Source organism: Podarcis bocagei (genome assembly GCF_964188305.1).
Source record: "Podarcis bocagei genome assembly, chromosome: 5".
NCBI lineage: Eukaryota > Metazoa > Chordata > Lepidosauria > Squamata > Lacertidae > Podarcis > Podarcis bocagei.
In genome coordinates this window covers 14,509,882-14,526,553 of record NC_138129.1, presented here as the reverse complement: position 1 = coordinate 14,526,553, position 16,672 = coordinate 14,509,882, and the positions used below count along the sequence as shown (strand labels likewise).

Genomic DNA, 16,672 nt, shown 5'->3' with positions numbered 1-16,672 from the left:
GTTGGCGGCCCTGTTATTAATTCTTCCCCATTTCAGTGTACATTTTGTAGTTCTGAAGTTTTCCCGGAGATGAAACGCTTGAAATAATGTTGTCCTTGTTCAGAAAATATGGACGTGGAAATAAATACAAATCCCCAAACATCAAGCAAACAATCTGTGGAGCTCTGCATCATAAATATTAGAGAGGGTAAACTGGAGTTGATGGTAAGCTGAGATTATTGCAGCAACTGAAAGTTGTAGACGAAGGGCGGCTGGACAAATCCAAAGGGAGATTGGATCGCTGCTGCTCAGCTGAAGATGTGAAGTTTGAAATCTCCAATGATACAGAGGAGGTGCAGTAAGGAGTGTCTTCAACAAAAATATTGGAAGTGTCCAGAGATGTTGGAAAGACAAAATCAGAAGCATCTAAGGAACTAGAAGATGATGAATCAGAGGAGTACTGAGATGTTAACGTGTTGATGTTAGTTAGGTCTAATGAACCAGAAGAGGATGATGAGGAAAGATCAGAAATATCCAGAGAGGGAGAAGAAAATACATAATGGAGATCCGAGTCTGAGAATGTGTGGCTAGAGAGATCCAAGGAGGCTGGTGATGTGGGAAGGTCCAGCGATGCAGAAGAAGAAAAACTGGATAGGTCTACGGAGACTGTAGAGCTCAGACTAGAAAAGTGTGCTGAGTCAGAAGAGGTGAGGCTGGAAATGTCCAACGATATTGAAGAGCTTCGACTAGAGCGCTCCCAGGAACCTGAGGATGCAACGCTGGAGAGGTCCAGAGAAAGAGATGAGAGACTGGAGGAGTCCAGAGGGGGTGAAGAACAGGGACTCGAGAGCTCTGGAGAAGACAAGGAGGCACAAACAGAGAGGCCCAGGGAGGATGAAGCAGTATCACTTGAGCAATCCCAAGACTCTCTCGAGCTAGGGCTGGAGAGGTCGAGGGAATCTGAAAAGACAATTTTGGATGCAAATTCCAAGGAGGCCAAGGACTCAAGGCCGGATTGGTCCAGGGAGGCAGAACAGACAAAAGCAGACTGATCCAGGGGGGCAGGAGGTCCAACTTACAGAACAAGATAAATCCACAAGATTATTTGGCAGTCGAAAGACATTCAGTGTAGTTTCAGCCTTGTCCTTGTTTGAGAACTTTTCTTTAGCTAGGAAAACATTAAACAAGAACAATTATTTATTTATTTTTTAATTCTTACTATTATTGAAGTGGATACATCCTATTTCTCCTACTGTTTAAACAGGGGGGAAATGGAATTATTACATTGGGGTATGATAGAAACATAATAACAAATAAATAAATATACAGTCATACCTCGAGTTACAGACGCTTCAGGTTGCATGTTTTCGGGTTACAGACGCGCCAAAACCCGGATGTAGCGGAACTGGTTACTTCTGGGTTTTGGCACTCGCGCATGCGCAGAAACACTAAATTGCGCTTTGCGCATGTGCAGCACTGCGGGTTGCGAACGTGCCTCCCGCACAGATCGTGTTCGCAACCCAAGTGTCCACTGTACATATTTCAAGGAATACTGTAATTTATTAAAATGGTCATACAGTTGCAGGTTGGGAAATTGAGTAATATTTCTCACTCAGTCTTATATCCAGAGTCTAGAACAGGCATAGGCAAACTCGGCCCTCCAGATGTTTTGGGACTACAACTCCCACCATCCCTAGCTAACAGGACCAGTGATCAGGGATGAAGAAGAAGAAGAAGAGTTTGGATTTGATATCCTGCCTTTCACTCCCCTTCAGGAGTCTCAAAGTGGCTAACAATCTCCTTTCCCTTCCTCCCCCACAACAAACACTCTGTGAGGTGAGTAGGGCTGAGAGACTTCAAAGAAGTGTGACTGGCCCAAGGTCACCCAGCAGCTGCATGTGGAGGAGCGGAGACGCGAACCGGGTTCCCCAGATTGCAAGACTACCGCTCTTAACCACTACACCACACTGGACGATGGGAATTGTAGTCTCAAAACATCTGGAGGGCTGAGTTTGCCTATGCCTGGTCTAGAAGGGCAGTGCTCTGATAAATAAATGTTTTTAAATGTTTTTATTGATTATTTCATTCTTTTATTCTTTTGGTACACCACTTTTGAGGTCCCCCCTGCAATCAAGTTGTAGAAACATTTTATGAAATAAATAAAATTAAATAAAGTGTGTTGTGAACTGCTCTGTGATCTTCGGATGAAGGGTGGTATACAAATTTAATGAATTAATAACAACAACCATCATCCACCCTTTAAAACTGCCTGCAAAAAGCACTTTCCACATATGTTTGCTTTTTGAGGAGGAGCCTTGCTCTCCCCAAACATCTCTCTTGGGTATCCATTGTACAGCAGAGGATTCTGGGAGATATTCTATTGCACAGACTCAGCACATGCAAAGTGAAGTACAGTAAATCCTACTGGGCCTCACATTACCCCATGTGAACTGAGAGAGTGTCGTCTGTTTTAAACACACACAGTATTCCCCTGCAGTTATTCATCACAGGGAAAGATTGGGAGTGGTGGTCAGTCTGTCTTTCAGGGAAGCATATCTTTCTGTAAAGATCTTTAAAGATTCCCCCCACCCCCTTGCAATCAATTGGTAAATAAATGCTATGAAAAGTAAGAAGCTGCTATTACTAAGCTTCTCATTGAACGAATAACTCCTGATAAAAACTGTTGAGAAACTATAAGCTTCCCAGGAACGAAGAGAAGAGAGTTAATATATTTTACTGCAATAAGGCACAGGATAAACTATCCCATTTTAAAAACCACTTTAAAGGTGGATTTCTTTATCTGTGTGGTTCAGCAGAAAGGTAGATCTCAGAGGGCAACACTGCATACTCTAAGGTGACACTTCTTGTCCTAGGATGTCACCGTTGCATTGTCCTGGCGCAGCTCGTGCCCAGATGTATTTATAATCGATTTAACATAATCACCATGGACTGAACTCCCACTGAGGTCACTCTTTATACTCAGACAGGTGCCTACTATCCTTCTGTCGCTGGTTAAGAGTTGCCTTCCATCCCTTGATGCCTTGACAACTGTAAGGATTTAGCTTTTGTGTGTTAAAATAGTTTTGCAGTCACGACAGCAAAAGTCAAGCCATATCATATGATGGCAAAAGCTTTGCAATTATTTCTGTTTGAGCATATAACAACAATCCTGGCTGCTAATCAGTTTCCAGGTCCAATTCAAAGTGCTGGTTTTGACCTGTAAAGCCTTCAATGGCTCAGGACTGCAATACCTCAAGGTTCACCTTTCTCCATACAAACCGACCTGGACATTGCAATCATCATCTTGCAATCATGCCCTTCTTCTAGTGCCTCCACTGTGAAAAGTCTGGAGGGTGGCAACAGGAGAACAAGCCTTTTCTGCAGTGACTCCCCTCTTGTGGAATGCTCTCCCCAGAGAAACTCACCTAGCACCACTGTCATATGTCTTTAGGCCTCCAGGTATAGGGTGTTATATAAATTCAATAAATAATAATGATAATAGGCACCAGGAAAATACATTTCTCTGCTCTCAGGACTTTGGCTAATTAACAATCCTTTTAAACTGTGTGTGTTGGGGGTATAGGTTTAATTTTCTTCTTCTTTACTATGTTACATATTTTTTTGTTTTTATATTGTAAACTACCCTATGATTCTCAGATGAAGGGCGGTATATAAATTTATTAAATAATAATAATAATCATAACTTATATTTTGGAAGCAACTTAGTATATTAGGTGCCTACTATTGTTCCATCCAATTGCCTGTAATTTACACACCTTCTACCCAATATTCTTTAGAGATGTCTAGCATTGAACCCGAGACATTCAGCGTTGCAAAGCATGTGATAAGACTGTGAAACTACCGGTATTTCTCTGACCTCTTGTCAAATGTAGGACAGCAGATAAAAGGAACACAATACAAAAAAAGCACTTAAACTGTACACTGTGATGTTGCATTTATCGTGAGTGATGCATGCCAGTGAATTTTTTTTATCTGTTTCTAGAACACACAATCCAGTAAAAGTCAAAAGGCATTTAAGACCCTATTAAGTTAAGTGGAAGAGATTTATGAATGGATCATGGCTCTAATATCGACAGCAACCTGAAAGAGTACAAGTGGCAAACCATCTTTGCAAGGGCTTTTCCTTCCTGGTGAGAAATAACCTTGGAACGGCTGTTGGAAAGTAGCCACCTTGCTCACGTGCTTAGTAAGATAGACGAGCGAGCATCGCCCACCAAACGCATCACTTATTATATACATACTACACTAGCTGGTAAATAATTACAGTAATCAGGCACATCACCAAATCTCAAGCTCTAACAAGGTGAATATTCCATTGGCTCTTTTCATCCAATTGTCTCAAAGCAGCACATCTGCACAGCTATCTGCTGAAAAATTGCATGCTGTGATGAAGCATGGGATGCAACTGCAGCCATTAATACAAAGCATATATCGAGGTTTAAGAATAGTACATACCTTGGATAGCTGTGGATTTGCTTGCTTTCCCCTCTAAGGCAAGCCATATTCAGCTGGGCTGCTAAAGCTCTTCTGTACTTCTTCCCACTTAATGACCCTAATCTTTCCGCAGCTCCTGGAGTGGAAATTGTTGCATGCTGATTTAAATACAGGTCATCGCCTAGCAAATCTCTAAAGGCTTCAGGACAGCACTCAGCATGGAGCAGTGGTAGAATACTCATTGAAATCAGCTGGAATAAGCACTCTGGCATCTTCTGTTACACAGAGCAATACTTTTGAGGCTTAAATACATGTAAAATGCAGTTCATAAACGTCCTGCAAACCTTATGAACTCAGCTTCCCAATGCCAGGCTGTCATTCTACCAGACCAGGATGTTAGTCCTCCACAGAAGCATTAAATTGGGGCAGGCAGTACTGCAAATTAGGACACCGACAGCAGTGGAAGCTTGTATTATTTATTATCATCATCATTTAGTATTACTATTAAGAACATTTGTGCACCACTCTTTGCAGAGTGGCTTACATAATTAAAACAAGTCAATCCTTGCCTGCAGGTTTACGATCTAGAAGGCATGGCTCAAAAGAAGTGGAGGGAAGAGGGGGAAATGCAAACCCAGCAACCAATTTGAGCTGGAAACAGTTCAGGGTCCCCCTTGCAGTGCTTACTTAGTAGGTAAAGGCAGGTGGCTCTGTCATTTCTGCTGGCATAGACTGAACAGGATGTATTGTATACATTTCAGAAAATCACTAGAGCCTTGAAGCATTGGAAGTTGATTGCACTTGTTTGGAGCTTACAGCAGAAAATAAATTGCCAAGTATTGCTAGGAACCACCTGCTTGGGAGAAGTCTCGGATAACTGCCTCTTTCCCCATCTAATAATGCATTAGTGCTCCCTGCTCTATAGCTAAGTGGATTCCTCTCTTCTCCTGGTCCTATGTTTTCCATCCCAGCCTGTGACATCTTAATCTTTTCTTCCTGCTCCCACTTTACCTTTTAAAATTAACTGTGTATCTAGGAATGTTGTAGGGCAAGTAGAGTCCCTAATACAGAGATGATTGGGTGTTGCTCTCATCGTCTTTCGACATCAGCTTTTATTTGGAAGTCATTGTAATGAGGACATCGAATTACTTGATGGAACCCCTTACTCTCAAGTAGGACTGCAAATTGTTGGCCTGGATGCAGAGTCCTGAGGTCACCAGTCAGCCAACACCAGAGGTAATATCATGAGGCTGTGGTCAGCAGTGCTCGTGTTGGAGCAGAGGTGGAGAACCTGTGCCCCCCCCAAGACGTTGCTGGACTCGAAATCTCATCAGCCTTAGCCAATATGGCCAATGGTTACAGACGATAGGAATCATAGCATAAGAACATCTCAAGGGCCACCACCCCCATCTGTGTGCTAGAGCAAAAGCTTCGTCAGCAATGAATGGCAACTCTCTCCTATCACTTTCCATCTGCCATTAGACTGGCCGAGCTTAGCATGGTGCCCTCATTTTTGCAGGTGTGCAAATTTTCTTTTTAAAATAGAAGCTACAAGGGCTTTGATCCAGATCAGGACCATGACACGGGTGAAGGTTCTCTTCTCCCCCCCCACCTGCAATGAAACTTATGCTAAAGCTATTAGCATAAAGAGAGAATTACCTGTTATCTCTGAGCAACCATCCATGAATTTTCTATTGTATCCAGGTTAACAGGAAACACAGAAGATGCTTGTGTGGCTGCCAATTCTCCATACAGTCTTGCCCCCTGCCCATTTCCCCCTTCTGTTTCTTTCCAAATTAACCCCTGCCTTACAGAGCATACCTATGTGGCTGCCCCACTGCCATAACATAACATTTTCCTCATGAGACAAGAAGACTGGGACAGGAATTACAGTGAAGACTGATTACTGATTGCTCTAATGAAATGTACACTTTGGTAAATTTTAAGAAGGTAGCTTCTGTTGATTTCAGAAATCACAAGGCATGCAAGAGAAACTAATCTGAGCACAGCTGCAACTCTGACACCATCCTCTTTGCTGCTGCGCTTTTTTCTTCCCTAAAATGAAAAAGTAGCATGCAAGAAAGAGGGGATGATCTGCACATAAGCATTTTCCAAGGGCTGAAGAAGGTTGGGGATGACTTTTTAAGAAGAATATTGCATACGCTCAGCATATACTTCAGTAGAAAGAGCATGTTATACCAAAGTTTAGGAACATCTGCTCTAGACAGTAAAGTTTGCACAGGCTTTTGCAGGCCTAACACCTAAGAATTCTAATCTCCAATCCCACAATTCCTCTCAAATTATGAAAATGATCATAGCAAATTAAAGATAAAATATACAGGCTTTGAAATAATTACTCAATATTTAAATGCTGTGACTTTTTTTATCACAACAGTTACTATGCACCAAAATTAAAACACAGTTTTGAATAGCAAACATTGACAACGTTTTAATTAAGTTAAGAACATTCTCAAATATATAAAAAAACTGATGCTTTTACAAATGCGACAAAGAAAAAGTACAAAAATATTTAAAATTTAAATATGCAAGTAAACATTTGTAACCTTAGGCATATTCACAGGTTTTCTTCCTTCCGCTTTCCCCCATTCGAAGATTCAAGGATACATTTCTATCTAAATAAGCACTCAAAACTAGTGCTAGTTCTGTATTACTGATATATGCTCATATGGCATAGAAAATTGCATGCACAAGCACACTTCTGTAACTGTTCTCAATATATACATGAGATCTACAGAATTAGAGATTGCAAAATGAACTTGCAACCCATTAGTTCTGCCAATTACTACTTGGTGTAGTATCTTCAGGGAGATAATAGGCTTCTACCTCTTCAGTCCTTCATATGAAAGGTACCTTATACAGAAATTTTAATGGGCCCTCTTCTACAACAGCATTACTCTGTTTCCACTGCTATTTTTATTTCACACAATATCCATGTTCTAAAGCCTTCCGTTTGGGTTTTGTATTCCATTCTCAACTTTCACCTCTAGAAATATTCCTCTGTGAAGAACAGGAAGAATATTGCAATCTCACCATTATTTTAGATATGGAATTAAAGAATACTAAATGACAAGATTAAGCAACCTGTCACATTTTGTTCCTTATAGGAGACAGAAGCACAAATTACTATTTAAGAAATGTTAATAGTCCATGATGTCCTGCTGAGCAAGCATATAAATCATTATGCAATTCATTTAACAATGTTACAGTACACTTGAAATGGAACAAATACTTCTGTCTCAGAGTTTACATATTTATATTACTTCCAGTTTCTTGAAGCTGCAAAACCAAAGAATGAGCATATAACAAAATTACATTTTGCAACTGTTACCTTTTTGAAGTCGATCTACAAAACTAAAATAGTGGATTTCTGAACAAATTTACCCCCTTAGTTATATATCATGCAGCTTCTGCCAAACTCATAATTTGCCTAGTACAAATCTTTAGCTGGTTAATCCTTCAAAATTATGAAGCATTTCTTAAACAGAGCAAAGCTTTAAGGTAAGGGAACAAATGCTATGTACCACACTTTTCATGTTAGCAAATTGTAACACTCATGACAGCAGCATACAAAGCAGCATTTTAATATAAACAATCATATTTCAAGTAATAACCAATGTTCTGCCAACTACCCAAGCTACTGTGCCCAGGATAATTCATCTTAATTTGGGTCCCAAAAGTAACAGAGTCTAGGAAAACCTGAATTCTATCAAAGATGGGGTTAACAATAGATTAACCTTCCAGTTTGTTCTATTGGAGGCCTATTATAGGTTGTAACTTTAAGATACTTCCTGTGTTTGCGGGAATTGAAAGTTCACATTATTTCAGCTGAAAGTAATACAGTTGAATGGAACTGAGTCCTGCATATTACCTTCATGTATGAACGTATGCAACTTCTCTCCAGGTTTTTAATTTAAAAATCTAATCTACAGGTCCTCTTTCTTTTCAACAGATAGAAGAATAAATATTTCCATCTTGAAGGAAGTTTACAACAGCTTGCTTCATATGTTCTGGCCTGATATAGACAAATATAGCTATATTTTATTTCTCCATAAAGGCTGCGGCTGCCATAGAAGACCTCATGTTTCCTCTTGCTGAAGAAGTGAATTCCTCTATTTCGGCATTCAGTTTGTTGATCACCCATTCTAGTGCTTCACGTCCCTGAGAAAACATACATCTTGATTAAAAATGTTCTAATTTCCTATCTAGTCAAGAAATGGAGGAGACATGCAATATATCTAGCTTGCATTGCAAAAATGTATCTAACATAAATGAAGTAATAAAATACAAGCAGAGCAATTTTATTCTAACCTAAAGTTAATTGCCATGGCCTAATACTTAATGATTTAGTGCCAGCTAGGCCTTGTAATAAACACACCACACATGGCCTGCTCTAATATTAGACAGTAGCTCTGTTCCGTGCCTTTCCACCTAGAGAATAGGGCCTTTTCTGTGGAAGCTACCAGACTTTGGAACACTCTTCCTGGATGCATTAATCAGGTGCAATTTAAGTTTTAGATGCAATTTCAAAGGACTTTCTTGTTTGTAGAGGATTTTTTGGATGTATTTATCATAAGTCAGGCAGATCAGGTCAAGGCAGAGTTAATATTATCTTCCTGCAGTTTCCAATGGCTTTTGGATTCGTTCCCTAAGCAGAACTCACTTAGGCTACATACTAAATGGTTTTTGAAAGATGGGGGATTAACTCCTACGTGAGGCAATGCACTAAATACACTAGAGATCAAAAAGCTCTTTGAATTTGAGTTTTTCACCTCTAGCTAAAGAGCTCTTTAGTCTGCAATTCACCTAGATACACTTCAGTTAACTATTTAACTGTTAACTACAACACATTATACATGGGGCTGCCTATGAAAATTGTTTGGAAACTGTAACTGGGGCAGACTTCAGCAGCCAGGTGGGGCAAGATGGTTTCAGCACATAATACCAACCCTAGCCCAAAAGTAAAGTAAAGGGACTCCTGACCATTAGGTCCAGTCGTGACCAACTCTGGGGTTGCGACGGTCATCTCACTTTATTGGCCGAGGGAGCCGGCGTACAGCTTCCAGGTCATGTGGCCAGCATGACTAAGCCGCTTCTGGCGAACCAGAGCAGTGCACGAAAACGCTGTTTACCTTCCCGCTGGAGCGGTATCTATTTATCTACTTGCACTTTGATGTGCTTTCGAACTGCTAGGTTGGCAGGAGCAGGGACTGAGCAACAGGAGCTCAACCAGTCATGGGGATTCAAACCGCTGACCTTCTGATCGGCAAGTCCTGGGCTCTATGGTTTAACCCACAGTGCCACCAGCGCTTGCTAATTGCTGCCAATTAGTTTCTGAGCCCAGTTTAAAGTACAGTGGTACCTCGGGTTACATACGCTTCAGGTTACACACTCCACTAAGCCAGAAATAGAACTTTGCTTCAGGATAAGAACAGAAATCGGGCTCCAGCGGTGCGGCGGCAGCAGGAGGCCCCATTAGCTAAAGTGGTGCTTCTGGTTAAGAACAGTTTCAGGTTAAGTATGGACCTCCAGAACAAATTAAGTACTTAACCCGAGGTACCACTGTACTGGTTTTGACCTGAAAAAACCTGATTATTATTATTTTAACCAGAGTCCCTGATATGGCTTAGAACATTCATGGATGTATTAGACCCACTGACAACCCAACACTTTAAACTAGCCAATCAACCCACACTTCTCAATCTAGATGGAGCTGGAGCCTTCATGCTCCCCACCGTCTATTGGTTCTATCTCCACATGGTAGTTACAGCCAACTAAGGTAGATTAGTATTATCTTCATACTGCATTATCAGGGCCTAAGTGATTGGTTCTTTGTCTACATTTAAGTAGTACACTTACTGTCAATTTGACCTAGGAATTCTGCAAGTTCTCACTCAGCTGCAACAGCACTGCATTGCATGCAAATTCTAAAAGATCTCCATCTCCCCTTTTTATACTTCATAAAAGCTGACTACATACTTTTTTAGCATTAGAAGAGATTGTGTTCTCCATTAGTCCTTCCAGGTAACTGCTGACACTAACCCCTTTCACACAAATCGTTGCTTCTTGAGTCAAAATGGTTCTATGGAAAAAAGAATAATGGTTTACCAACTCACTTCTCAAATTTCTGTTACTGCAGTAAAACCTTCCAAAATAGCACAGCTGCATCAAAGTATAGTTAGGTGCTCTGCTATTAACCAATCAACTATTTTAAAAAGGAGCAAATAGTTTTACAAGAGCTGGAGCAAACAAAAACACAGTCGTCATGAGGAGATTAAGCAATAGTTTGCTCTAGAATACTGAAATGTCAATATTCCACAACTGTACACATTAATGGTAAGAATGGGAATCTGTGGAAGAAATTTAACCACCACTCTTACAGCACCATTTGTCATTTCCTTCTTTCCATTGAACTGAGCAGTTACACACAACCACGGAACCAGATTACAATGCACAGCTCTGCAAGTTTTCAAGGTGAGTAATTGTTTGAAGTCAGTTATAGCAATCAAGAGAAAAGCGGAAACAAGGAAATGAGAATGAGGTTCACTTAGGCAGAGGCACCTATATCCTTTAAAATTAGATAGTAGACAATAAAAACAGGAGAACGGTCAAGGAGTGGCACGATAACGTAACAGGTTCTTATCCTACCTAAAGAGACATTTATATGCCATTACTGAAAACACCCAGCACCAGCAATCCTAGCAAATGGGATTACATTCATTACAAGAAATCATGGTAGAAAAAAAAGCTTGTTTCGGTCATTTTGAATGTGACTTACAATCCTCAGACTATAAATTTAAATGAATGTCTAGAGCAGTGGTTCTCAAAGGCTGTAGCGTTCCTCACTGGTGTGGCAGGAGAGGATGGCAAGTTTGGCAGGAAGATTAAAGGGCAATCACTACTATATTTTGGGAAAGACTCGTGTTCCTATGTAGCTGCATTGTTTTATACTTTCTGGATGTCCCATGACTGTATTATAAATTAGTTGTGTTCTATGTTATAAATCACGTATTGTTAGTTGTTTCTTTTTGTTTTCCAGTGTATTTCTTACCAATTAAAAAACCAGTGTGGTGCAAGCAAATTTTTATTCTGAAAGTGTGGCCCAGAGAAAAAGGTTTGAGAACCACTGGTCTAGAGCAAGAATGGGGAACCAGATCCAGCCAGTGGGATAAAATGGGAGCTCACTTTTAACATTCTGAACTGTGCAATGGAAGGCACATCTCCACTTGTTCCTTACCTGATATCACATATGATGTCAAGAGTGAAGCAGGTAGGTGTGGCTTGGGGGAAATTGCCTCATGGACCCAACTGGAGCCTGTGCTGGGCCTAATTAGGCTTGTAGACCAAATATTCCCCACCCATGGTTTAAAGTAAAATTCTGAAGAAATCCAATTACTTACTTTTCTGGCTTTTCAGGATGTGGTTTATAGATTAATCTCTCATCTACTGACACCAGATTTGTAAACGAAATCTAGAAAAAAATTAATTTATATGGTAAGTCTTCCTATTATAAAATTCAGTAAGAAATGTAAAGGGCTGTACACTTATGGCATCTAAAACCACTAAAGTTGGGGCACAGTATTTTCATGATATTACAACAGTATTCTCTAAGGTAGACATTACTACATTCCCCCACCCCCAACTCAATTACATCACATATAACGCAGCAGGAACTGGAAACAAATCCCTGATGCTAAATGTTGCCAGAGTCACAAAAGACTGTCATACTGACAGTTCACAAAATAAGTACAAGTCAGTATAACATGGCACAAAAACATCTGAGAGAAAAGTTGCATGTTGTGTATACCACTGAGAAGTGTCTCCCCTGTTCATTCAGCTTCTGAACAAGAAATGTCAGAACAGCTCCACAAAAAAATCTAAGCACGTTTTCTATGCTCAAATAAAAGGCTACCAAATAAGTCTACAAAAAACTTCCAATATATTTTTGCATGCATGAACTAAAGTATAAAGATTAAACAGTTTTATTAATACTTACATTAGTAGAATTGAGCTCCAGTACTTTCTCTACTGGGTCAACTATGGAGTGTTCTTGTACATATGTCCTTGTTCTACAAGCACCAATAAGCTAGGAGAGAAACATCAGGCATTATATATTTCAGGACTATTTTCATTATCAACTTGAGTACAAGACAGGACAAAAAGATATCTAGTCAGATCTTGAGATGTATATTCAATAGTTGCCAGTTTAGTGACAATGGCTTCTTGTTCCATTTCATGTGCCTGAATTACGATCTGATTTCTGCTCCTTGTATTGTTTTTCCCCTTTACCTGAACATTATTGTAATTGTAAAGGACTTATCCACTTCTTCTCTTTCCTTATTTGTGACTAGCTGAAAAAAGCCTAAGGCTTATGCAGTCCTTTTCTCATAACAGGAAACTATGGGCTTTCTGTTACATCTGAACAGAGCCATTCATTTCACACACACCCCCCCCAAAAAAATCAGGTATTATTGCTAGCATTCATTCTACTCATTATCTATGCAGGATTCACCCTACAGTTGGAAAAACCATGCTGAAAATGGCAAAATTATGCAACACTCTTACGGTGAAGTTCTGATGGTTAGCCATCAGCTATGTCTTGGTAATATTTTTACTTGCTACCAACCAGCTGCTAGGGTCAGTCACATCATGCCTGTTTCTCGATAACCGAGAACTTAGTCAACGGTTTGGTTTGCATGTACCTAGAATGTACAGCACAACAAACCACTGTATTATTATGGAGCTTGACTTGTTAAGCGATTTCTATATTTAATATTCTTCTAGCTGAAATTAAAGTGATTTAACCAGCTGAATTTATTTATTTAAAGTGAGTAGGAACACTCAGGCTATCAATCAATGCAAATGAAGTGGATAAGTGCTTCCTGAAATATGCTGACTAGGACATGATGGAGTGGACAACACAAAGAGGTTCTGACTTCTGTAGGAGGTACTGTTTGGAGTGCTATTGGATTGATGGACTCTCACTTTATTTATTCATTAAATATACACACCACCAGTTCCTTCCAGGTCTAAATACAATGTAATTATGGTGTAAATAAACCCAACAGAAATTACTAATTTGCACCCTGAACAGTTCAGGAAAATCCAAATAATGTATTGTGAAAGAGTGAAATGCAAAACTAACTTGATCCCAATACCACGTTCAGAGACGGTCATTACACTGTATTTCATAAAAACCAAGGTCAAATGCATGTAATTTCAAAGTAAGTCAGATATTTGTCCTGCATCCTGAATGGACACGTACTGATTTTACAATTGATGGCATCCCCCATTCGGTACTGAGCAACCTGTGGCTATGTAACTTTCCATTGGGATCTACATGCCGGTCCAGAACATCTACTCCAACCACGCTGGGATTCATGGGATTTGGATATTTCTGCATAGCAGCTGTAGTAACTGTCTCCCAAGGGTGGCTGTCAAATTAAAACAAAAACGAAGATAAGCGCTTTTCAGTTAGTTACATAGGAATAAGCTCTGCAGATAGTCTCAGATTTAGCTAAGAACCCAAGACAACCAATTCACCACATACTATTGTCACTGAATTCTCAAGGAATTCTCTTTCAAGTACTATATAATGTAAACTGTGCAAAAAGCACCATAAAAATAAGCAAAAATGAAGAGTCTCAAAAGCAGCTTAAAGATCAGGTTGGTCACGAAAGCAAGAAGAGCACAACTGATACATTCAAATTCTGGGAGAATCAAGACACAGCCCTAATCCATTTCAACCCCAAATGCTGCTTGGATCCTTGGACTTTTATAATGAGCAAAAGAAAACTCAATAAAAGCAACACATGACCAAACCTAGCAACTGCAGCAGTCGGTGAAAAACATGTTTTTCAAACAGCAACTGCTGGAACAGAGCATGGCTAAACACGTGCTGCCTGCACAGAATGAAAGGAAGGCCTTTCACTGCTTGCAGAGCGGGGGAGGCGCCTGATGCAGTTCTTCAGCACCCATTTTCTAGCCTGCATTTCCTTACACCAAGGAGCGGGAGACACCATAAGAACACTGCAGATGAGGACTTGGCCACGGCAGACCCAAGAAGGTGGCGGGCTACCATCAGCATAGAAAATGTGGACAAGAAAATTGCACTAATCCTCAGGACAGTTGCTTAGCCGCAGCCACATGGGAAGAAAGATACCAACTATGCACTGCAAAATATGATGTAATGCTTCTTCACTGAAATAAGCATCCAGTGGAGTACCTGTGAAAAACAAGGAGCCCACTTTTCTTCTGCTTTCAATTCTTCCTCTTAAAACCCATATCCCTGCAGCTTTTTTTAAATAAAAAAAATCCCTAACCGATTTTTTTGGGGGGTGGAGAGAAGAGAAGGACAAGAGGGACGAGATGGGTGCTGCTGCTACTATACCCTCAAACCAACCTTGGCAATGGCAAAGGTTGTCAGCAGCGCCTGAATAACTACAATGGATCCCCCCCCCTTCTTCTTTATGCCCCATTTGAAAGGTTTCCATAGGTGACCAAAACAGAGCTGGGGACAATTTGCGACGCTGGGGAAATGGGGGCAAGAGAGGGAGAAGAAGCGCATGCACTTCTGTGGGGTAGTAGGAACCTTAACCCCCCCCCAAAGATTATCAGACGCCCTCTTCCCTAAGGCAGCTATTTCGGGGGTGCGTGTGGGATAATTAGGGGATGGAGGGGGAGCCCAAAGGTCAGCGCGCCCCTGCCCCTCTCCACCCCCTATATGAAGCCAAAGCCGACCGCGCCGTGCCCCAAAGAGGGTGCTCCTCGGGTGTCCCCTCAGAGGCCGAGTTCCCGCTGCGCCCACCACCCCACAAGCTCAGGGGGGAGCCGACCCCTCCCCGCTTTAACCCGGCATCTTGCCGCCCGCTACTCACTCGAAGGTGTGCTCAGAGGTCCAGATCTTCATTGCGGCGGCCGGAGGAGGAGGAGGAGGAAGATGGAGGCGTGGGGGGGGGTTGCCTCTCGGCAGCCTCAGTTTCCTTCAGACACCCCCCGCGCCTCGCAACGCCCTTCCGAGCCGCCCGCCCAGCCTGACTGACGGATCTGAGAAAGGACTGAGGCGGAGGGGGAGGGGACGAAAAGAGCCGGGTGACCGTTCCCCTCCTGCCCTCAAGTGCGCCTGCTCCGCCCGTGAGGGGGGGAGTGGGAGGGGCTAAGTACCTAGGGAAACGTCTGATAGGGCGGCGTCCTATTCACCGGCTGGGCGACGTCAGAACTGAGGCCATCCTTCCTTCGGCTACCTTGAGAGCGAGGGGGGCCTCGGGCGCCGGCGATGCGCGAGCCGCACTAGCGCGCGTGCGCACCATCCCAACGGTTTCTACGCCCGCGCGCCTGCGCGGTGGCAAGACCTTCGATGACGGCCCCCTGCCCCATTTTGCTGAGGTCCTCAGTGCTGCATCGGGGCAGGGGGAGGCCTGGCACCACCACGATTATGTCCCCCAACTGTATTTATTTTATTTATTATTATATTTATATCCCGCCTTTCATTCAAGCAGCTCAAGGTGGCGTTCTTTCACCGCTTTTCACCCCCCCCCCAACAACAACCCTGTGAGGTAGGCTAGGTTGTGCTACTGTGACTGGAGTGGGGTTTTTAAAGCCTGGATAAAAACGCTGATCAGGACACCTGCTTGCAATAAAATTACAGGTAATGGGTTTCCCAGTCGGGGGAAAATATATAGGCCCAGAAGCAAGGGTGGTGCGATGTCAGTTTGATGTTGGGTCCGAGTGTCTGGCACATGACCCTGGTTTGAAACCTCAGTGACCTTGAGCCAGCAAATTGCTCTCAGCCTGTCCTACCTCACAGGACTGTTCAGAGGATAAAATGCTCAGGCATAGGGGAGAACCAAGTATGCTGGATAAAAATGTGAGATGGAGTGTTGTTGTTTAGTCGTTTAGTCGTGTCCGACTCTTCGTGACCCCATGGACCAGAGCACGCCAGGCACTCCTGTCTTCCACTTCCTCCCACAGTTTGGTCAGACTCATGCTGGTAGCTTCGAGATGGAGTAGGAGGAACGATTAGGCGCTTTGCTAGGAGAGCAAGTCTTCAGGGAACTGTAGAGGGACAAATTGTGAATGCACAAGATTTATTTGAATTTGCTTCCAAAAACATAAAGGGAATTCAGGTGTTTTTCACACCATGAGCTGAGGTGGGTGCAAATGAAGAATTCCTGAAGGGACGGTATTAGATTTCATTATCAGTAGGTGGCACCAGAAAGAA

General features: G+C 42.0%; 1 protein-coding gene across 1 annotated transcript; it reads right to left on the bottom strand.

Moving 5' to 3' along the window:
• Window positions 1-6,856: 6,856 nt before the first annotated feature.
• On the bottom strand, window positions 6,857-15,701 carry PRELID3B (PRELI domain containing 3B). The gene is made up of 6 exons (XM_081195268.1): window positions 15,330-15,701; window positions 13,718-13,886; window positions 12,449-12,538; window positions 11,853-11,923; window positions 10,432-10,534; window positions 6,857-8,613 (listed from the first exon to the last, which is right to left on the bottom strand). Exons 1-6 carry the CDS (start codon window positions 15,359-15,361, stop codon window positions 8,494-8,496), a joined length of 585 nt encoding a protein of 194 aa, XP_081051394.1. The 5' UTR covers window positions 15,362-15,701; the 3' UTR covers window positions 6,857-8,493.
• Window positions 15,702-16,672: the final 971 nt, after the last annotated feature.

What these genes read in the sequence shown, in the direction of transcription:
- PRELID3B (XM_081195268.1), bottom strand. Translation starts at nt 15,361, where the DNA reads ATGAAGATCTGGACCTCTGAGCACACCTTCGA. An exon ending in ACCTCTGAGCACACCTTCGA is followed by an intron (nt 13,887 to 15,329) that starts GTGAGTAGCGGG and finishes TTAATTTGACAG; the next exon opens with CCACCCTTGGGAGACAGTTA. An exon ending in TCTCTTCTAATGCTAAAAAA is followed by an intron (nt 8,614 to 10,431) that starts GTATGTAGTCAG and finishes ATGTTTTCTCAG; the next exon opens with GGACGTGAAGCACTAGAATG.